This window comes from Cryptococcus neoformans, chromosome 10 (assembly GCF_000149245.1).
Source record: "Cryptococcus neoformans var. grubii H99 chromosome 10, complete sequence".
NCBI classification, from domain to species: domain Eukaryota; kingdom Fungi; phylum Basidiomycota; class Tremellomycetes; order Tremellales; family Cryptococcaceae; genus Cryptococcus; species Cryptococcus neoformans.
Window position 1 is genome coordinate 777,699 of NC_026754.1, and position 19,802 is coordinate 797,500.

Below are 19,802 nucleotides of genomic sequence, written 5' to 3' on the forward strand. Positions count from 1 at the left end.
AAAGTCGTCATTTATCTTCTTGTTGTCTTCATCGTCGCCGCTATGAAGAGCGGCCGTAGCCGACATATATTAGATAGTTAATTAATTAAGTTCGGCGAATAGCCGACTATTAACGTTTCGGCTAACATCAGCGTTGTTCTGCAGTTGTCTGCTGGCTAACCACGTCTTTGTCCCGATCTCAGTATGTACATGGAGTTCCGGACGTGTTGCGTCGACGACGGGCATTTAAGGACAACAAATCCATCGGTCGGTCCTATTGACAGCATGACAAGTTCGACCTCGATTTGGTCCGCTACGACTATAAAACCTTGAAGATGATTTCGGCTACCCATGGGATAGAATCTCTCCAGAATACTGGAGGGGCACCTTCGACGTCGCATGCCCTTTCATTGGCATCTCGGGATATAGAACCTCCACCCCCCATACCCCCTCGCCATGGTAGCCCCGCTTCCCCCAACTCAATGATCAAAGAGCCCACTCCGTCTAGGTCCATTCCATCTCAATCAAAGGGAAAAGAACGGGAGATACCTGAGCTTCCTACCGAAACGATCAAAGATGGTAGGGGGGAGGAGCTGTTTTATAGAACATTCCGTGGAGAAGAGTATGATCTAGAGAACATAATGAAACTCGTAGAGGAAGAATTGTCGGAGCCGTAAGTTATCCCGTGCTGTCTTTCTTTCGAAGCATAAAATTGACAAACTGTAGTTATAATGGTAAGCATGGTCTATTTTAACTAAAGCTCATGATCCAGTCTATACCTATCGATATTTCTTGTTCGATTGGTATGTGTATCGCAGTAGATTTTGACGATCGTGAACAGCTGACCTTTTCAAAGGCCACATTTAACATTCTTGGTCTTCCCCTCCCCAACCTCTACCAGAGCAATAGCGACCATAATATGTAAACAGGACATGCATCGAGGCACCAACAGGGGCTATATCGGCATGCTTAGCGTCGCAAAGGAATATAGAAGACGAGGTATAGGAAGAAAGCTTGTGGAAATAGCGGTGAAGGAAATGGCAAAGCGGGGGGCCAAGCAAGTCATGCTTGAAACAGAGTATGATAACGAGACGAGTTTAGCACTGTATGACAAGCTGGGGTTCTTGAGGGAGAAGCGGTTACATCGGTTTTACTCTAATGAGAAAGATGCGTGAGTATCTAAATTCGTTCCCTGTCGGGTAAGGGACTGACGGGCAATAGTTTTCGATTGATATTACCCATAGACACCGAGGATGAAGACGACGAAGTACTTTCCGAACAATTAGAAAGAACAGGCCCAGGTCTGGGGCACATTGACGAAGAAGATGAACTGTCACCGTATTTCACATGATACGAAGAAATGGCGGCAAAGCGGAATATGTATGATAATATAATATACATTCGTAAAATCCCAATTATCAGCATTTCGGCAAGCCCGAGGAAATATATAAACTAATTAGGAAGTATCCAAACCAAACGAAAAGCACGAAAAGTTATTTGACGTGTACGTTTCCAGCTTCAAGGAAATTACTCTGAGGCTTCACTCTCACCCTCATCCACATCCATCTTCTCATCCCTCTTCTTCTTTTCTGCTTTTTCTCTTCGAGCTTTCTTCCCTACAGCACGGTTCGCCTTGGTCTTGGCACCACGTTTACCGCCTCGCCCAAGAACAGCTTCTTCCTCTCCATCTTGCTCAGGCTCATCTTCCACTTCAATCTCAGACTCTACCTCGGACTCGCTCGAGGACGCATCAGAATCTTCATCAGATGTCTCTGACTGACGTCTTTTCTTACGGGGGGTCTTCGTGGATGATTTGATACGCTTGCGAGGTGAGCTCTCGTTCTCAGTCACTCGTCGCTATGCCATGTCAGCATGATGTCGCTTACAGACCAGCTACAATACTTACTATACTAGGTACAGCCACTGCTCGCTTGCCCAATCCTCGAGCCCAACCCCTAACTTCTTCACTTAGATATTGTGTTCTCAGCACCTTTGTCCTCTCCTCTGGAGTTTCGGCATTGTGGAAGATGTCACGAGGCATTGAAATCTTTCCAGGGTAGACAGGGACGGACCAACCGTGCTTCTCAGCGCGATTGCGGATTATAATTTGAGCAAGCTCGGAAAGAGAGTAGAGAGGCTAATTAAGAGGATTCAGCGGAAGAGCTTGTTCAAGTAATATATTGGGCATACCTTATTGTTGTCGGAAAACCTATCTCGTACAGCCTTAAGGTGTCCAGCGATAGCAAACAGTAATCCGACGTTGTCGCGATGCGCCAGACAGTCCAAATACAACTCTATGAACCTGGATGCAACGTGAATATAGGAGTACGCGAAACCAAAAAAGGGGTGATATGCCGGTACTCACCTCGCTATGTCCTTCAAATTCTGCATACTCGTAATCCCTTCTTTACTCTTCTCGTCTTCCTCGTTTTCTCCAGGCTCATGCCATTCAAAATCGGGATGGTGAGTCAGAAGGTGGAGCAAACGAGCGAAGGGCATCTCAATCCTTTCAATCCGTTCGGCTGCCACTGTGATTAGTCACTGACTGGTTAACAGAAGATAGTATTCACCTGATGACAAGCGAGCGCAAGATGCAGGAATAGCTGACAGAATCTTCTTCGCCTATGACCGAGTCAGTCCTCAATTACTTCGAAGCTTGATTATTTACAACTCACGAGAGCGACGTTGTCCTGATCAGGATCCATGGCCGCTAAAGCAGGCATCAAATTCCACCTTGGCAACAACCTTTGAGGCAATAGAGCTGTCTGAAGTTTCTTCAGCCACAAGTGTCTAACCATGTAGCATGGATCCTAGTCATGACTGATTAGAATTGATACCGCTTCACATCGCGGGGTGATGACTCACCTGCACAGTGCCGCCAACCAGGTCAAAGGTTGTCGGTTGGCTGACTATTTTGTCAAAAGTCTTGACATGCGCCAACTTCAGAAGACATAATGATGCACGAAGCCGCATATGGCATCTCGCTGGCCCACTTGCTCGTTGTCAGCAAAAGTTCAAACATCGATTAACGTCACCTACCCCTCTCGAGTATTTTCGTTGATCATACCGTCATTGCTCAATACTGCTGTCAACAAGGTTAAAGTGGGACGAATCAAAGCGGAAGCATCCTCGTCACGAGCAAAAGCAAGACTCCAGTGGGTACAAACTCGAAGAGCGATTGTTTTTGCGTGATCTAAAGGCTCAAGAGTCTCAAGAGGGACCCATTCGTCTCCGTTCACCTATCAAAGATTGTATTTAGTTATTATTCATCACTGTGGAGGAATTAAACTTACTCCTTGAGAAGGCGAGGTCTCGAGAAGAACCTCATTCATCACGTACTTGATGATCTCTGTACTCTTGCGTTCAAACGCCTTGGGGGCCGACCTCGCGAGTTCTGAAAGTACCGTAAGTAACGTCAATTGCCTTTCGCCATCGACTTCCTTAGACACGGCCTTGAGGATGGCCTGCAGTTATATTAGTGACTCGCCTTCCATGAATATTGACAAGCTTACATCGATAAGTTTGGAACAGTGGGATGCAGCATCTCTGGATCGGGCAAGGAAGCGAGTCGCAAATTTGGCTTGTCGTGGCGTCCCTTCTTGCGCGACATTGATAGCTCTCTCGATAGTCCGGCTGATGATTGTTAGCTCATGGTTTGTAGCTCCATTGGCGGCACTCACTTGTCACTTGGGGCAATCTCTGGGTACACTTTGCATACTGCTGCCAAACCTTGGAAACCAATTTCCACGAGTCTGCCATTCTTCTTGTCCGCGACGGCCGCAACTAATCCTTGCACGTGGCTCTTGTACATTGGCGGTCCTTCTTTCGCCATAAGCCCCAAGAATTGTGCAGCCGCAGAAGCAATGCGCTCAGAGTCAGCTCTTTGGAGACGCCTGATCAGAGATGGAATAGAAGAGTGGTTGAGGACGTTCCAAGCGGACATATCAATGAGGGCGGTCAAGGTGGGAAGGAGATCCTCGTGTGATTGGTGAACTCGGCGCAGGAATTCATTCTAGTTTCAATATCAGTTGTATATCTTTGGCACTTGATGAGAGACATTTACGCGGGCTTTAACTATGGCTGAAAGACCTGAAGTAATATCGACGCAAGTCTTGTATAGTTTGTAGAGCCTAGGTTCATTGATGTCCGCAAATGATAAAAGGTCTTTCTTTGCCTTTTCTGGCTCGCCATAAACGGTCCCTGTGAGGCGTAAACAGGTGTATTGAGTAGTTGGCAAAGATCACTTACGGGCAATCATGTTGATGCAGAAATTAAGGGGACCCTTGATCTGTTCACTTTGTTCATTTTCCCCTCCCTAGATGTTTATCAGTCTCTGTTTGAAGTTGCCTTCGCGACAAGAGTCCCTACTTACTCCATAACTTTCTAGGAGTCCGGCAAAGGCCGAGAAAGGCCAATTTCCTTGGGCATAGCCAATCAAATTCGTCATCCTCTTCAAACCCATCATCCCATCTTCGTCCAAATGCAAAGATATCAATAGCAGACGGTCAACCCAGGCTTGCTCTTCTTCGGCATCTTGGGGCAAAGGGATGATAGAAGTTTTGAAAATCGTGGAGATCTGGACGCTGCTTATAGATGAGTACCGGAAAGTTAGGGAAGATGCTGAATGAGCTTACCGCATCTCGTTTGTGGCCTCGCCTCTGAACAAAGCAGCTATCATCGCTTGAGGGATCCAGGCGAACTGGTCAACAACTTCAGAATTATTCGCCTCACTTTGACTTGCTGTTAGCGAGACACCCCTTTGCCATTGTCATGATTTTAACACACATCTCGGGATAGGCAAGTCCGTACAGCTTCGCCAAGGCACTAGCCGCTTCTGCTCGCACTGCTGACTAAATGAACGTTATTATTTACTCTTTTCTTGTAGGGTTTACTCACCTTCTTGTCAAGCATACGACCCCCGGCCACCTGCAGCGTCTTTGCCCGAACATGATGAAGAGCTGTTTCATAGTCGAGGGATCCAATCACCTTGCAAATTGCTACGCGTACTTTCTCATCCGGATCCTCAAAACGTCCCACCATGGCATCTAAACGTCAATGAGCTTGATAACTAAACCTGAAAACATGAAAGAAATACCTTCGAGTTCTCTTCTGACCTCGGGATGGGCTACTAAAATCTGTTGAGTGGTTTCCACCCATGATAACCTGACCTGCACTGCCTTGTCCGTTTTTTTGAGCAACCATGCTCGCCAGGTTGAAGGATAGCGCTTTGCGGGATCATCCGACCCTGCACGCTGAGCGAAGAGATGGCCAAGGGTGCGAGTAGATAGCTGTCGGAGTGGGATCTCATCCGCTGCCTTGAGATTTTCTTCCAATAGGGGTACAGTGTTGAGAAGCGTGTCGGGACAGAAACGGTTGATGGTCAGAAGAAGATCGTGTGATTGGGAAAGGATCTTGAGATCATTAGGAGATGGGTCGCGGCCATGAGCTAGTTGAATTTCGGAAAAGTGCTAGTATAACGTCAGCGAGATCAGTGATGATAATCGCATTATCACGTACAGCATAAAAAGGTCTCTTCAGCTTGTCAGCAACCTCATTGCAAACGTCAACTGTGAGCTGGAAAGACGGCGTCTCGGGTTTCTAGCCACTGAATCAGCCAAATAGTAACAGCTTTCACTAGGAGTACTCACTGAAGCGTACATCTCAAACTGACCGATGATACAGTCCATCACTCCAGCCGGTAAAGAACTCGCCTCCTCGATAATTGCGACCAAAACGTCTCTCATGTACCTCATCAAAGTCTTGTTCATGTCAGGCCTTACAATCTCCATGAACCCATTGAAGTATCCATCCATCAGATCCTCAGACCCAGGCACATCACAAATCAAGACAATACTCTTGATCGTGGCGAGGCTTTCAATGAGATAATAATAATCCGTGTAATAAGGGATGTCTGTTATTCTTTGCGTGAGGGTGGATTGCGATGCATCGGTAGCTTTTGATTTGGCTTGAGGGCGGGTTTGAGGTGCAGATGTAGAAGGACGTAAATTTACTTGAAGTTGAGTGAGGAAAAATTGAAAGATGTCCTAACGAACGACCAAGTTGTTAGACGACGAGCTCCAACCTGCCATGGCATAGACTTGTGCGACTTACTCGCAACTGAACATCACTGTAAGGTGCGTCTGGCGCGTACAGTCTCAAGAGGTCAGCCAAGCAACAAGCAATGTAAGCCTTGACTCCACGGCTACTAATACATCAGCACGCCCAGTATATGATATTGTCATCCATCCAAGACGGCACGTACTCTTTATGATGTAACAATGTCTGCTGAATCAGTGGCTTTCGGATAGGGTCTAAAGACTTGGTATCAGTCATATCCTGCTCCAACTCAGCCAGCTTTTGTCTCAGAGTCTATAGACCACCAATGGTATCAGCACCCTTTGCACAGATTGACGCGTAAGACGCGATTTCACGCACCTTTAATCTCTTGAGAAGCGCGTCCGACGTTTCGCGTTTGCCCTGCGGTAGGAGGGGCTCCTTGAAGTCCAGTTTTGCCAAAGAGGTTCGTGGCGCCATCCTGAAAGATCTGCTGAGCCGATGCAAGGGAGGACGAGCAAACGCCGATAAGAGGAAGGATGACGGATGGAGATGATGAGAAGCGGGTGATGGGTGACTCAACCGACTGCCCGGCCGCTTCTCTCAATCTTCGAACGCGTCGCGCTGCAAGTCACGTGAGTACATCTCTCCTACTGCCATTTAATAGATATCTCGCTAATTATTTGAAGCCCCTCACCATTGATGTCATTCGTTCATTTTGTTTGTTCGCGCAATAATAATGCGGCCCTCCAAATGCTGCCTGCGAAGTTCTACAGGGTCGCAGCGAGCAACGACAAGCCAGAATAGCACTTCAGGACAGACACAGAAGAAGCAGTTCGCGTATGCATAAGCAAAATCCCATTTTGTTATCTACAACATCTAATCCACAAGCAAAGGACTGTCAATGGAGCTAATACCAATAGCCACACCTCCTTCATCACTTTCCCTTCCCTTGGTCCTCAACAACGTTCCCGCCCGCTCATTAAGCGTCTCTTCCCCACCAAAGAGCGTTACACCATACACTCCCAACTCACTGACCACCTCTCCCTTTCTGGGTTTCCCTTCCCCTCCTCTGACGAGCCAGTTCTCCAACTTTTGAGGAGGTTGGATAAGCTCCATGAGAATATAACCTTCTTTCTTGTCCGGTTCGCCTTCCGCCACGGGCGTGGCAGCGAGGGACTCGAGGAAGGGCGGGATAGATTCGCGATAAATGTTGTTTCCACCACCTTCTCGTTGGGGTTTGAGGACGAACCGCTCAGGTTCTTGGCGTGCGAGCTGGCTGGCCTCTTGCCCGAGGGCGGAGTTATCCATCGGGTAAAGACCTATCCACGTCGAACGAAGATCATCTACATCCTTCTTTGTCAGATTACCCGCTCCCTTGCCGAGCCCGACGTCAGGCCGTTCGGGACCCAAGAGGAAATCTTCGAGAACACCGTCTTCAGTGAGGACTTGTTGTATTTTCTTTGCGCCGGCTAGTTGAAGAGCCATACTGGGGCATTTGATGGCCGTGCTCTTTTCGAGGACGAGGCGGGTAGCCCATTCTTTTTCGGTGGGGTAGTCGGTAGGGGTGTAGGCGGAGCGGTAGTAGATAAGAGCAACTCGGAGGGGTTGGGAAGACTGAGATGAAGGAGGGAGGATGAGATCGGAGGAGGTAGGGAGAGAGAGGGTGGATAATTCAGAGAATGTTCGACGAACAGAATGGATGCCATGACTGCTTGGAGTGTTAGAGCATGCAGTGTTATTAAGAAGACGAAGAAGACATACGCTTCCAAAAGCTCAAACTCTAGCCACTTTTGATCAAACACATTCCGCTCTCCATCCTGGACGACGAAGAGCACTACAGCTTGTTCGTCGCCAAAGGCTTTCCATCCTGCAGCCAAACCGGTAGCCAACTTTTTGAGCGGTTCGTTCGCAGGATAGTTGGCGGGGTTGGAGAGCAGAGGAGAAACGTCATAATAGTTGCGACTAGCCTTGGCGAGGTATCTTGTATGTCTGTCAGTCGGGAAATGGAAGATGAAGAATGGAGTAACCTACTTGTGCAGCTCACCGGCTCTCTGGCTCAGAGCACCAAAGCTGGCAGCGATAGTATTGAACTCAACCTGCTTGATACCCAGCCCCCCTTCCTGCTCATGCAAGAGGTAATCGCTTCTAAACAATCCCAGCTGCTTCCTCTGCACCAACTGATCCCTCACGTCCTTCCACCCTCTCCAAAGCTCGCCCTGGAAGTCGTCGACCTTGCTGACCGATCCGCCCATTACCCGATCAAGAAACTCCCAGTCGAGGGCGATACGAGCGTAGAGGGCATTGTAGATTGGCTGAAGGGACACAACGAGGTCGTACAGTTGGCGCGGAAAGGGGGTGGGGAGGAGCGAGAGGGGGGCGGGGATGGTGGATGTGGGTGGGTCTGTAGGGGAGTGGGGGAGGAGCGCGAAGCCGTGTGCGAGGGACCATACGGACGAGAGGAGTGTGAGCGACTGCAGCTGGTTGTCTGCGAGGGCGGGCGGCCACTGGGGGAGAGTGGTGGCGGCGGACATCCTGGTGGGGAAGAAGAGGATGTATGCGGAAGAGGCGTCGTGAAAGGGACCGCTGCTGATAAATAAAACGAATTGTGCTTGCTAATGACGAGCGAGCACGCAGCACACAGTACACAACCGACATGCTATTCGTGAGTACATGTGCAGCACGACCTGGTACTTTGAATCGCAGCATCTTTGGAAATGGCTGAATGCATGCATACATGGTGCTGGCTATGGGTACATGCCGCAGACTCTACTAAAAGGTACTATACAACATCTCCGGCAATTATCTCTGCATCTTTCCGCTCTCAGCTCTTATCCCATATCCACAACCCCTATCGCACACTCGGAGTACTACTCATCCGGGATATCTGCAGGCTTCTTGATCCCCTTGGACAGCTTGTAGTACACCACAGTAGAGTCCCCAGTCACAATAGCCATGTAGATCGTCTCCCTGTCAAACTCTTCGCTCTTTCCTCCAGGCTTGCCCTGATCCGCCCTTTCACTCCCTCCTTCCTTCTCCTCCTGCAATTTTTCTGCGTCTTCTGATGTTTGTCTCTGACCGAGCTGTTCTCTCAGTTCGTCGAGCGTAGGCGCGAATGGCGATATAGGTTCCGGCAAGGAAGCCACCTCTATTAATGCGAGCTCTTTAAAGATGGCTTTGAGTACCGAAGGACGCAGTGATGTTGTATGGAGCGGTAAGGGCAACACTGCTCGAAGAGGATCCTACATTGTGACATTAGCTGCACCCTCAACTAGATCGGATCCAGAAAGAGCTCACTTCTTTTCGCTTGTGGCCCACCATGACTATCCAGTCTGAAGCATCTCCTGACAGGGGTACAATACGCAAGTCACACCATCCCACAGCTATAAGACAAGCCGCTCGAATCAGCATACAATCTTCATGGCCACATAACGAGACGCACAGAGAGAGAGATCCTTGATTGACGTTAATAAGGGACCTGCCTGGAGAGGAAACTTTTCGAGGTATGCCTGCAAGTATTCTGGTATACGGGCCATTTTCATATATACTTTGACAAGTTATTATCTGATTTGTATGCCCTCCCGTGGATATATACCCAGAATCCCCAACTTTTGAGGTCGTTCACTCATGTCACACGCAAAAACAATAAAACACATACGAGAAAATACATATTACGTAATGGCGCTCCTCCCGGTTTTTCGCTATTCGTTTTGCTGAGAATCTCGAATGCCTGAACTCTGCACTCTATCCATCTCACATAAAATACCACAACATGGCTGACGAAGAAGTTGACTGGGGATTCGACGAACAGGAAGATGAATGGAGGGGTGTAGGCCTAGCAGAGAATGACAATGCTGCACGAGCGGACGACGATGTCATCTCTCTCGAAGGCGCTGAAGACGCTGAAGGTGCGTATTCTCCCACAAACCATCCTTCGTCATCCACTTTCCGCACAACATACTCACTTACCGATCCCCATCCCTATTCAGACGCCAGACGCGCAGCTTCTCCTGGCAGAAAGTCCAACCCCAACGCCAACGGCAGGCAGCCCCCTACTGGCCCTTCATCAAAAAATCCTCCGACAGGACCCAGACGTGGCCGCGTGGACACTCGTGCTCGTCCCGATAGCGAGAGCAACGCTGCCATAGTCCCCTCTGGACCCCGTGGTGACTCTAGAGCCAACACAGACGACAATCAGGCGAGTTTCCACCCCGGTTTTCTTTTTTCTCTGTGGCATAACAAGAACAAAGTTTTGACGTCCCACATTTGTTTTCTTGCCACCCGCTCCACCCCCACGCCATCCCTTTCTTGATTCCTTTCCCTTTTTGTCCCGAATGAAATTCCCTCTCATATAGGCATCAACGCGTAACACTGGTCAAGCAAACAACGTGCGAGAGGATTCCCCTCCTCTTCCCTCAGGATGGACCGCGGTGATGTCAAAATCACACAATCGCCCATTCTATTACCACAAAGAATCTAACCGTACCGTATGGGAAAAGCCCACCTTGCCTGTTGAGCAGCTTCAGGAAACTGAGCCTGTTACACCCGCTAGCCAACCTGAGCCTGCCCCTGCCGAGATTCAACGCAAAGCTGAGATCAAACAGACTGAGAAACGTGTTCCTAGCGGTCCTGCCGCTCAGACTGCCGCCGCCGTAGCTGCTGATACTAGCGCCAACGAGGGCAACCGCAACATTGCTTCAGCGTATGCCCGCCGTAACGCTGCTCCTCATGCACCTGCTCCTAGCTCTGGTCCCATTGGGCCCAACCCACTTCAACTACAACAACAACAACAGCGTCGAACCCGCGCTCGGTCCCCGCCTCCTCACATGCGAGGTCGACCTGGACCGGGTCATGATGACGGTAACGACGCAAAGAGGTTCAAGCAGGAAGATGGCGGCAGGAGGACGCCGCCTCATGCAGCCCCGCAGGGTGATTACAGACGTAGGTGGATTTCCGGACTTTTCATGCGAATCGGTGGCGCTAGTCATTATTCTCGACGATATGTGCTTTGGTGAGAGCTGGGCTGGGCGGGGAATATGTCGGCAGCCCCCATCTTTGATGCTCGTGACATCGCTTGTAAAATCCCGTGAATTTTCTCGTACGCAGGCAATAGTGCCCCTTTCAAAAGCGTACGGGAAAAGATTTAAATGTCCGAAGAAGATAGAATAAAGAAAGTATCCCGCCTAGTATAGCCTGTAGCCCAGCCCAGCTCAGCTCAACCCAGCTGCCTCTTATCATATATCCTTATCATATCACAACCTTGAGTCCCGAAGGCATAGCTCACCATCTCGCAACCCAGGTCCTGCTCCAATGAGCTACCCTTCTCGCGGACAAGTCCCTCAAAACCAAACTCCAACTGGTCCTGCCGCTGGACGATACGACGGTCCTCGTGATAGGTATGACCGATCCGGTCCTGCGCCTCCTCCTTCAAGAGGCCCTATTGGACCTCCTCCCGACGCTAGAGGATTTGATCGTAGACACCCCGAAGTGCGTCCACCCCCATCTCTCTTTGCGCAGGTAAAAAAAGGAAAGCAACGCACGATTACTGATCCTTTAAACCCCTCTCCCAACAGTCCCGACCTCCTCCACGTGCTGCCGCACCCAGTGTCGTCCAGGGCGCCAACTCTGCGCCTATCAGCAACAATCGTTGGGGTCAGTCCACAGGCCCCACAACCCCTTCCACTTCTATTCCCCTCTCTTCATCTCTCCCTTCTGCTCCCATCCCCATTCCTATCGGTGGCGGCGGTGGTGGTCGTCGAGACGTTCGTGATCGTGAGGGCGACTACAACTCTCGTCCTTACCCTCCCCCCGTTTCTGCACCTGCACCTGCACCTGCTCCCGTTTCAGGCGCGTACGATGAAACTCCCGAGGCTAAGCGTCAAAGGTTGAGGGAAGAAGCGCGCAAGGCAGAGGAAGTGTTGTTGAAGGTAAAGGAGGAAGAGGCGAGATTGGAGGAGGAAGAGAGAAGACGGGCGGAGAGGGAACGGGAAGAGAAGGAACGTGAAGAGCGAGGCAGGGTTGATCGTGAGCGCGAGAGGTTGAGACAGCTTGATTTCGAACGCGATCGTGATCTCCGCGAAAGAGATTTCCGCGAGCGCGACATGCGTGATCGAGACTTTGACCGTCGTGGACCTCCCCCCCCTCTTTCTCGAGGTGGTGAGAGAGACCGATTCGACCCTATCCGACGAAATGAAGAAGACCGTCGTCGCCCTGGAGACGCCCGTATGTTCCCCCGAGGCGACCGCGATGACCGTGACCGTCGACTTGGTCCCCCCGGTCCCGGACCTAACAACTTTGGCCCGCTTCCCGACTATCCCGAACCTCCTAGAGGCGGCGGCGGCGGCGGCGTGCCCATGCGAGATCGTCTTGGCCCCCGTGATCGAGACCAGCGAAACATGCGCGACCGCGACATGGACCGTGGTGGTCCCCCGATGCGTCGACCCCTTTCTTCCCCACCATTCCGTCGATCTCCCCCTCCTCTCCGAGGTCCTCCCGGTCGATCCCCTCCACCTTCATTCGGCGGGCCTGGCCCCCTTCCTCCTCGTGACAGGGATTCTCGCGACAGAGAATATTCTCTTCCTCCTGGACGTGGTGGTGACCCTGGTTTTGCCGGGCCAACCCCTAAGGATTTGTTGCGTAGGTTGGGCAGGAGGATCGATAACCAACTGGCGGAACCCATGTCTGCTGGTGCCAAATTCGCAAGTCTTCATCTCTAAAGAATTTAAAGAATTTGCCTTTACTAACGATTTGCATCTTCAGGACCGAGATGACAGGCGCGACCGGGACAGGCGTGGCCCTCCTCCTGGACAGGGAAGGCCTTTGGCGGAGAGAATGTCGGCCGGGTCTACTCCTAACAGTGGAAAGGGTGGCGGAAGAAGGCGAGGAAGAGGAGGCGGCAATGCTGGCGCAGGCGGTCGCAGTAACGGTGGCAACGAAGGAAATGGTCGTGGTAACGGTGGCAATGATGGAAATGACGGCGGTGATGAGGATGGAGAACGACGTTAAATTACAAGCATAAGATTGAAACAGAAAAAAGTGTTCATAAGGATAGTTGGTTGAAAAGATGATCCGATGGATATAAAAAGCCTTTGGTTAGAATCTCGGCCGCCTGTTACTCCGTTACGACCTGGCCTTGACTAAAATCCAGTGCCCAAGAGACTAGAGTGTAACCATAATAAAGCATAAATCATCACGCACTCCGTGTCTACTATGTCATGCGCTATGTAACTAGTATAACTAGTATGAAACGTAGTGATATCATATCAAAACACCGCACAACCAGCTGGTGTCCATCTCGTCTAATATGTCAAATCGGTCAATTGTCCGTATCATTATTGCGTGGAGTTTACATGGCTTCTCATCCCATTACAGGATAAATGAAGCAACGAAAGAAAGCTTATGGACGACGGTGGTCGTCATTAGAAAAGGATGCCACCGACTCGTTCGCCTGGTGACCACCGCTGTAACTGCCATTTCCGCTGGCGCTATGACTGCGCCCACCGAAAGAACTCTCTGGCCTGCGGTCCATACTAGCTCTAGGGTTCGAAGGGTCATACAATGACACACCGCGAGTACTTCCGGGCAAGGCACTGCGACGCATGGCCTCGAGGTTCGAAGAGGAACCGCGACGGGAATTGGGAACAGAAAGAAGGGAGACGTCGTATTCGGACCTGCAGGGGGTGGGGGTGGCAAGGTTAATAGACGATCGCTCCATGGCCTCCTGGGCAACTGTAGGGCCGTACTGAGCAGCAATTTGTCTACATGACGGTTAGCAAGAGATATAATCAACACCTAGCAAAGTACTTACCCAGCATATTCGTCCATAATGACAGCCATACTTCCCAAATCCAACCTGTATCTCTCGGGCATTAATCCCTTACCGAATCGATAGGTAACGTGATTTGAGCAGAGTAGAGCGGCAAGAATGATGAGAAGGTGAGCGGGGACAATGGCAAACGACACTGTAAACCAGATCCCAAGAACGCGACGTTCAAGATGAAGGTATTGTGACTTGCAACCAGGGAAGTTGGATCGAGAGTAACAGAGGGGGGAGACAGTAGCCTCAACGAAGGGAGAATAGTAACCGCAGCATCGCAACTGGAAAATATCTGCGTCAGTCGAATGATCTTGGGAAAAGAAGGAAAATTGGCATACGGCATCCTGAATTCTCAATCGACCCTCTGTTCCAAGGTCTCTAGACCATTGAGAGTTAATTTTTCCTTCCAGATTGAAGGTCTTCTGCTTGTAGGTGATGTAGCCAGGGGCGATAAGGAGACCAAAGTCGATCCATAGCAAAAGAGTGAAGACGGCCAAGAAAGTACGGTTGTTTAAGAAGATACCGGCAAATCCGAGAAGAGATGTGAACAAGATCATCGAGGCCGCAACAGTTGAGACTAGTGGCCATCAGTTCAATTTGTCAAGAACCAAAGAGAGTAAGCCTTACTGATGAGTTCGGTGCGATTACCAACGCGAATGACGTCGGATTGGTAAAAGATGTTGAGCCAGACAAGGATGGCGCAGACAAGAGTCGCCATACCGTAAACGAAAAGCTAGAATCAATTTCAGCCATAATCCCAATTTCTCACAAACCAAGAGCACTTACGACACTATTCGCCAAAAACAAAACCCATTTAAACCGATTCCACCTAAGCTTTGGCTTCTTCTTTTCCAGGCCAGACCCCGATACCTGGAAAATAACACCTTCATCATCGTCTACAGTACCGACTTGCCCCATTCGCTGAGCATTGGACGCAAACGCATCTCGACCACCACCTTGCTTTCGTCGGTGGGCGTAGTCACCAGGAGCGTGAAGACGCGTAAATTTTGCAGGAACGTAGTTTAGGGATAATGATGAAGCTCGGTTCTTGAAAGAGTCCTTGTCAGCAAGGAATGAAATACTACTCCTTCGGGAGGAAAGTGCAGAGTCGGCATGAGGGACAAAAGGAGCAACGGGAGGAACGAGGTCGTCGTCGATTCGGTATGAAACTTCCTGGGGTTGGCCGTGGTTATTGCTTGACAACTGATCAGAATATGTTGGAGAGCTGGGTCTGCCGTAGTAGTTTTCCTTTGATCCTGACTGAGACGAGTTGGGATCGAGAGGAGAAAGAAGAGACCCCGAGCGCGATGAACGGCGCTGGGGATCAGAATGGGGAGCGATTTTGGATGCGAGGTTCGCAAGGCGGGATCGCCGAGGATTGTCAGATGGCATACTGCCTGGGACGGGAGAGGGTTGAAGGAGGAAAGAAACCTGGAAAAGAAAAGGCAAGGACGGGAAAAGACAGTGTTAGTCCAGTGAGCAACGAGAGAAACAATGGCCTGCACAGCAGAGGGCGGGAAGGAAAGCCGCGCGATTCCCACGTGGCGCATCCAAGGCGATCTGAGGGGGCTTTTCTTCGACGCGTTGCGTCTGCTCGTTGCTTTTTCGGACGACGCGTCGTGCAGGCTACATCTTCACTCCGATGGTGGCCGAGGATGCTAGCAAAAACTTCATGCAGTACATTGGGGAATAGTAATGGGGAATCAAGCACGATTGCTTTTGGTAGCACATATATGTGTACATATTTGACAACATGGATATACGTAGTAATAGATAGAAGGACGACAGATGAAGGGATCCGGATCTTCTGCCATGTTTTGGAACGCTATCGTCTCCAAACCTTGCAGTGGTTGATCCGAGTCCATGATCATCGGAGTTGAATCTTTTGTAGTGAGTAGAATTGAAAGTACATAATTAAGAAAAACAATTTTTAGGCACATGGCATATGGAGAATGTACAACAGACGTCGGGATCACGAGCTTTATCTAGATAGCCAGCCATTTCGATTTCTCTTTCACTAGCGCCATGTTCTCTGCCATTGAATACAGCAACATCAGATTGTGAGCTGCCTCCCAAGCTAATGATGATTTCCTGATCTCCTGTTGAACGACGGCAATCAGCATCACCATGCCACTGATATCGACGGCGAAATGAAGAAAAGACTTACCTCCGGGAACATACTCTCGTCCATCCTCTTCTGCACACTATCCAACACCTTCTCGTAATGCTTCACTGCAAAATGGGGCACACCTATAGAATGAAATGCACGTCCGAAGTTATATTCCACTTCTTCCATCCCGGGGCCTGAGGCAGGAGCAAGTTTGCGATATTGAGACAAGAAGACCATCCCCTGCATCAACACGCCAATATTAGCATTATAATGATGGGCAGGAGAGAGATACGCACTTGAGCGATCTGGTAGTTCTTATTATCAGATTGACGTGTCATAGCTCGTCCGAGGTATGCTTGTGCGATCAGAAGGCAGATGAAAGGGTTCCATGGATCAAGTTCGTATGCTCTTGTCAAATAGACTAAATCTTTGTCAGCTTTATAAAGTTTGGTAAACTTCCATTGACGTACAGATGGCCCCTTTGAAGGCTTTAGAAGCAAGCATCTCTTGCCCCAATATCACATTTAGATATGGCGAGAATTTCTTGGGTAAAATTGGTTTATAGCCCCATCCGATATCCGCTTCCGCACCATAAACCCGATCTTCAGCCTCTTCTTCCTCATCAAGATCTGGGTCAGTTTGAGCATCCGCTTTCTTTTTCCCTTTGACTTTCTTTCCACTTTTTTTCTTTCCATCGCCTCCCTTGATCTCTCCCTTAGTCTTCCCTTTATTGGCACTCCATCTACCTTTACCCTCCAAATAATGCAGACCCTTATCCCCATTCCTGACCGCTTCGTCGTAAGCTCTGATGTCTCGATTAATGAAATTTTGAAGAGAGGTGTCGGTGAATACCGCACGGGCTGCAGAACCTCCAGTCGAAATAGCAGCAAGCATGATGAGAAATGGTTGGGGAAGGAACTGGGAACGAAGAGCAAGTTTTCGGGCCGAATCAACTATTTTGTCGTAGGCCTTCAGCCTCATTGCACATGCTAAAGACTATCAGTTGATGTTTCCACTGCTGTTCGCGACAGGAATTTCGGCTCACCAATGATGGTCAGCCTCAAGGCAATCTCACAACGCCGATTATGGAATAACCCCGACCAAACGACGTGCTCCAAGATATCCATGGCTACTTCTTCTTCTCTTCTAACCATCAAAACGCAGCAATATTTGACGACGAGGGTCAGCCACTCCTCGTTGGACAAGCCATAGAAAGAGGTTTTGCGGAAAACATGGTAGGGATTATCATCGTCGATCTCTTCCACTATCGCATGTGTCAGCGGTACATAAGAAAGGTCAGTAAAGGCACTTGCATCCCAGGGTTCTTTCCAAACGATCTTGCATTTCTGCAGCTTGATCATCTACATCCGTCTTCTTGTACTTCTTGCTCTTGAGCACTCTCACCATACCCTGCACGAATCATTAGACCCGTCAACTGGCTCTTTCCAATCTCAACGCAACTTACTCGATTTTTCGTAAAATTCGATCTATCCATTCGATAATTTTCAATCAGCAGGCCCGCACTTTCTACAAACCTCTCGAGAGCCCCTTCTTCTCCCTCCATCGTACCTCTTTCCGCTTCTTGTACATCAGCCCAGAGGTTTTGCATCTGCGAACGAAGTTGTTCTTCAAGCATGCGTTTGGATATCCTTACGCCTGGCTGCATCTGAATGGTTGAAGATAGTGTACCACGCTCACCACGAGTACGGATGACTGCAAACTGTCAGACGGTGATAGATATCGGCCGGGGAATGACGTACCTTCCGTTACAATGTCCAAAGCTTCAGCCTTTCTACCCATATCCTCCAAAACATTTGCTATTCTCAGCTTCGCCTCCAAGTTGTCTGGCACTTCACTTGCCACTGTCTCTCCGTCAGCTTGGTTCTTAGAGACCCGAGATACACTTGCCCCACTGCAATGCCTCTAAAGCCTCTTCCAGGTCACCCATCTTCCACTGACAGACACCGATTTTATATATCAGTGGTGGATCATCGGGCAACTCTTCGCATTCCTGGACAGCCGCAAAGCAATCCAAAGCTCTTTCCCATTGATCACGAGTCATGAGCGCGTCTCCCAGTTCCTGGAGATACGTGTAATGTGTGAGTACGTCAAGGCTGAGCAGGTGATCAATATGGATCTACAATGCCTGTTAGCATCGAACAGCGAAAGGGTGACAGTATGCGTACGTTTGCCTCGTGGACATCATCCAACTTTATACGCGAGAGTGCCAGACGATGCCGCATGCCCACATCCATCTCGAATCCTTCGCTCTCCACTTCTTCTCTGATCGTGCCGGGTGGGTCATATTCCCTATCATCATCCATAGTATCCCAGCCCTTCTGCTCTGCCCTTCCCTGTAGCCATCTCTGACCTTGCTTGACGACTACTAGCGCATCTTCGTACTCTTCCAGCGTTAAAAGATCGTCTATGAGGGTGATTATGTTCTCATAGGTCATAGGGGGTGAGACATCGGGAACTCGAGGACGCTGACTTGGCGAGGGATAGGTTGCTATTTGATAATCAAAACCTCTCCTGGCGGTCTGCGCTACTAGTCCCCTCAAATTCATTGAGACAAGGAGTGGGTGGAAAGTGGAGATAAACTCAAAATTGTTCGCCAATTCGGGCTCGATTTGAAGCATCGCACGGAAGACATTACATCCCTGCTCACTGTGTCAATCGCAAGGAGAAAAAGCCAGGTAATAAACAGACTTACACGAGTCTTCTGACCTTGGATACGATACATGGCGCCAAGATCCCATAAGAGATCAATTTGATCAGGCTCACATTTGAGAGCCTTTCTTATGCAGTAGACACTTTGCTCCAAATGCCCAATCTCTCTGCTTCCATTAGGTTTATTGCAGCCGGACCCGGGTAATACTCACCTGAATTCTTGCGCCAGTTCTCTCCAAAGATCTCCCTCGTCATCCACATGTGCACCTAGAAATCTCATCTGTCTAGCTTTCTCTTCATCACCAAGCTCCTTGTAGCAGCTTGAAAGGGTGACCCAAGCCGCCGGTACATATGGATCAAGTCGGATAACTTCAAGGAAACTTGAGATGGCTTTATCGTAATCCTCAACCAGATAAGCCCCGTTTGCTTGGCCAAGTAGATAGTTCACTTCATGTGAGGGCTTGTGTGCTCGTCGAGGCTATAGACCATTAGTTGGATTATAAGAGGAACAAAAGTATGTATCTACCTGTTTCTGTGATGCCTTGCCGGAACGGCGAGACTGTGGAAGTTCTTCTTCGTCTGCTAATTCTAATTCACGTTGAAACTCTTCATTGTTGATCTTCCCCTTGCCAGACGCAGTTTTCGATGCTAATCCTGCCAGTCGCCTACCATAATTTAGCGATGGTCCCAAAGCACATACCCAGCTCACCCAAAAACAGCATCATTGTCCGGCTCTCCAACCTCATCCGGTTGTGAGTCCTGATATTCGTCGTCTGAATCTCCATACAAGTCATCACTATCAGATGTACTGAGGTCTCGCAGGGGAGTAGACGCTCCAGTACCATTTTCACCCAATAGTGCTGGGTCTATAGCGAAGTCGGAGCTCATGATATCCTGTAGCAACTGGGTTAATGTGTGAGTTCGGTCAAGAGAGCATTTTGTTTTCGTTGATAGAAGAGTCCCGCCGAAACAAGGACCACACAGATCTATAAAGTGATGACGTCGACATCTATGGTAATGGCCTGGGACTTCAGAATACGTAATGAAGAAGTCCGGAGAAATGCGGGAAACCTGCCAATGTTATTATTCCACGTGCAAGATTGTGCCTGGCCGAGAAGTCGCTGGAGGCAAATTCCCGTTGGGGAGTCTGATCGGGCGGCTGGGGAGCTGGCA

At 49.5% G+C, this 19,802-nt stretch overlaps 7 protein-coding genes; 2 read left to right on the forward strand and 5 right to left on the reverse strand.

Moving 5' to 3' along the window:
- Positions 1-160: 160 nt before the first annotated feature.
- Positions 161-2,336, forward strand: CNAG_04649 (peptide alpha-N-acetyltransferase). XM_012196626.1 has 6 exons: positions 161-652; positions 706-713; positions 752-782; positions 836-1,150; positions 1,201-1,808; positions 1,894-2,336. The coding sequence occupies exons 1-5, from the start codon at positions 315-317 to the stop codon at positions 1,328-1,330; spliced, it is 822 nt and encodes a 273-aa protein (XP_012052016.1). The 5' UTR covers positions 161-314; the 3' UTR covers positions 1,331-1,808; positions 1,894-2,336.
- Positions 896-6,599, reverse strand: CNAG_04648 (sister chromatid cohesion protein PDS5). XM_012196627.1 has 24 exons: positions 6,415-6,599; positions 6,242-6,348; positions 6,091-6,181; positions 5,628-6,023; positions 5,497-5,577; positions 5,075-5,447; positions 4,876-5,024; positions 4,765-4,829; positions 4,614-4,709; positions 4,352-4,562; positions 4,228-4,294; positions 4,043-4,179; positions 3,660-3,991; positions 3,492-3,612; positions 3,273-3,443; positions 3,019-3,218; positions 2,845-2,971; positions 2,655-2,789; positions 2,550-2,601; positions 2,345-2,501; positions 2,170-2,281; positions 1,886-2,116; positions 1,192-1,836; positions 896-1,134 (listed from the first exon to the last, which is right to left on the reverse strand). Exons 1-23 carry the CDS (start codon positions 6,511-6,513, stop codon positions 1,507-1,509), a joined length of 3,840 nt encoding a protein of 1,279 aa, XP_012052017.1. The 5' UTR covers positions 6,514-6,599; the 3' UTR covers positions 896-1,134; positions 1,192-1,506.
- Positions 6,600-6,767: 168 nt separating this feature from the next.
- CNAG_04647 (glutathione synthetase) lies at positions 6,768-8,700 on the reverse strand. XM_012196730.1 has 3 exons: positions 8,068-8,700; positions 7,798-8,016; positions 6,768-7,744 (listed from the first exon to the last, which is right to left on the reverse strand). Exons 1-3 carry the CDS (start codon positions 8,565-8,567, stop codon positions 6,913-6,915), a joined length of 1,551 nt encoding a protein of 516 aa, XP_012052120.1. The 5' UTR covers positions 8,568-8,700; the 3' UTR covers positions 6,768-6,912.
- Positions 8,701-8,739: 39 nt separating this feature from the next.
- CNAG_04646 (hypothetical protein) lies at positions 8,740-9,659 on the reverse strand. XM_012196628.1 has 3 exons: positions 9,476-9,659; positions 9,331-9,416; positions 8,740-9,275 (listed from the first exon to the last, which is right to left on the reverse strand). The coding sequence occupies exons 1-3, from the start codon at positions 9,573-9,575 to the stop codon at positions 8,904-8,906; spliced, it is 558 nt and encodes a 185-aa protein (XP_012052018.1). The 5' UTR covers positions 9,576-9,659; the 3' UTR covers positions 8,740-8,903.
- Positions 9,660-9,770: 111 nt separating this feature from the next.
- On the forward strand, positions 9,771-13,249 carry CNAG_07857 (hypothetical protein). XM_012196629.1 has 6 exons: positions 9,771-9,941; positions 10,023-10,231; positions 10,389-10,974; positions 11,333-11,520; positions 11,607-12,731; positions 12,793-13,249. The coding sequence occupies exons 1-6, from the start codon at positions 9,806-9,808 to the stop codon at positions 13,036-13,038; spliced, it is 2,490 nt and encodes an 829-aa protein (XP_012052019.1). The 5' UTR covers positions 9,771-9,805; the 3' UTR covers positions 13,039-13,249.
- On the reverse strand, positions 12,814-15,325 carry CNAG_04642 (tetraspanin Tsp2). XM_012196729.1 has 5 exons: positions 14,636-15,325; positions 14,477-14,582; positions 14,188-14,426; positions 13,841-14,130; positions 12,814-13,790 (listed from the first exon to the last, which is right to left on the reverse strand). Exons 1-5 carry the CDS (start codon positions 15,239-15,241, stop codon positions 13,430-13,432), a joined length of 1,602 nt encoding a protein of 533 aa, XP_012052119.1. The 5' UTR covers positions 15,242-15,325; the 3' UTR covers positions 12,814-13,429.
- A 213-nt stretch (positions 15,326-15,538) lies between these two features.
- Positions 15,539-19,586, reverse strand: CNAG_04641 (general transcription factor 3C polypeptide 3 (transcription factor C subunit 4)). XM_012196630.1 has 14 exons: positions 19,339-19,586; positions 19,156-19,294; positions 18,842-19,107; positions 18,673-18,796; positions 18,146-18,619; positions 17,868-18,096; positions 17,720-17,821; positions 17,425-17,672; positions 17,273-17,369; positions 17,005-17,223; positions 16,430-16,948; positions 16,256-16,380; positions 16,017-16,199; positions 15,539-15,948 (listed from the first exon to the last, which is right to left on the reverse strand). Exons 1-14 carry the CDS (start codon positions 19,515-19,517, stop codon positions 15,835-15,837), a joined length of 3,018 nt encoding a protein of 1,005 aa, XP_012052020.1. The 5' UTR covers positions 19,518-19,586; the 3' UTR covers positions 15,539-15,834.
- Between the last annotated feature and the right edge of the window lie 216 nt (positions 19,587-19,802).

Coding starts and splice junctions, on each gene's coding strand:
- CNAG_04649 (XM_012196626.1), top strand. CDS start 315: ATGATTTCGGCTACCCATGGGATAGAATCTCTCCAGAATACTGGAGGG. Junction 783..835: donor CGATATTTCTTGTTCGATTG/GTATGTGTATCG, acceptor ACCTTTTCAAAG/GCCACATTTAACATTCTTGG. Junction 1,151..1,200: donor TACTCTAATGAGAAAGATGC/GTGAGTATCTAA, acceptor GACGGGCAATAG/TTTTCGATTGATATTACCCA.
- CNAG_04648 (XM_012196627.1), bottom strand. CDS start 6,513: ATGGCGCCACGAACCTCTTTGGCAAAACTGGACTTCAAGGAGCCCCTC. Junction 6,349..6,414: donor CGCTTCTCAAGAGATTAAAG/GTGCGTGAAATC, acceptor GGTGGTCTATAG/ACTCTGAGACAAAAGCTGGC. Junction 4,830..4,875: donor GTCGTATGCTTGACAAGAAG/GTGAGTAAACCC, acceptor ACGTTCATTTAG/TCAGCAGTGCGAGCAGAAGC.
- CNAG_04647 (XM_012196730.1), bottom strand. CDS start 8,567: ATGTCCGCCGCCACCACTCTCCCCCAGTGGCCGCCCGCCCTCGCAGAC. Junction 8,017..8,067: donor AGAGCCGGTGAGCTGCACAA/GTAGGTTACTCC, acceptor CAGACATACAAG/ATACCTCGCCAAGGCTAGTC. Junction 7,745..7,797: donor GAGTTTGAGCTTTTGGAAGC/GTATGTCTTCTT, acceptor CACTCCAAGCAG/TCATGGCATCCATTCTGTTC.
- CNAG_04646 (XM_012196628.1), bottom strand. CDS start 9,575: ATGAAAATGGCCCGTATACCAGAATACTTGCAGGCATACCTCGAAAAG. Junction 9,417..9,475: donor AATCAAGGATCTCTCTCTCT/GTGCGTCTCGTT, acceptor CTTGTCTTATAG/CTGTGGGATGGTGTGACTTG. Junction 9,276..9,330: donor TGGGCCACAAGCGAAAAGAA/GTGAGCTCTTTC, acceptor GTCACAATGTAG/GATCCTCTTCGAGCAGTGTT.
- CNAG_07857 (XM_012196629.1), top strand. CDS start 9,806: ATGGCTGACGAAGAAGTTGACTGGGGATTCGACGAACAGGAAGATGAA. Junction 9,942..10,022: donor AGGCGCTGAAGACGCTGAAG/GTGCGTATTCTC, acceptor ATCCCTATTCAG/ACGCCAGACGCGCAGCTTCT. Junction 11,521..11,606: donor TTGATCGTAGACACCCCGAA/GTGCGTCCACCC, acceptor CTCTCCCAACAG/TCCCGACCTCCTCCACGTGC.
- CNAG_04642 (XM_012196729.1), bottom strand. CDS start 15,241: ATGCCATCTGACAATCCTCGGCGATCCCGCCTTGCGAACCTCGCATCC. Junction 14,427..14,476: donor TAATCGCACCGAACTCATCA/GTAAGGCTTACT, acceptor GATGGCCACTAG/TCTCAACTGTTGCGGCCTCG. Junction 14,131..14,187: donor GATTGAGAATTCAGGATGCC/GTATGCCAATTT, acceptor GATATTTTCCAG/TTGCGATGCTGCGGTTACTA.
- CNAG_04641 (XM_012196630.1), bottom strand. CDS start 19,517: ATGAGCTCCGACTTCGCTATAGACCCAGCACTATTGGGTGAAAATGGT. Junction 18,620..18,672: donor TCCAAGGTCAGAAGACTCGT/GTAAGTCTGTTT, acceptor CACAGTGAGCAG/GGATGTAATGTCTTCCGTGC. Junction 17,822..17,867: donor TTTAGAGGCATTGCAGTGGG/GCAAGTGTATCT, acceptor ACGGAGAGACAG/TGGCAAGTGAAGTGCCAGAC.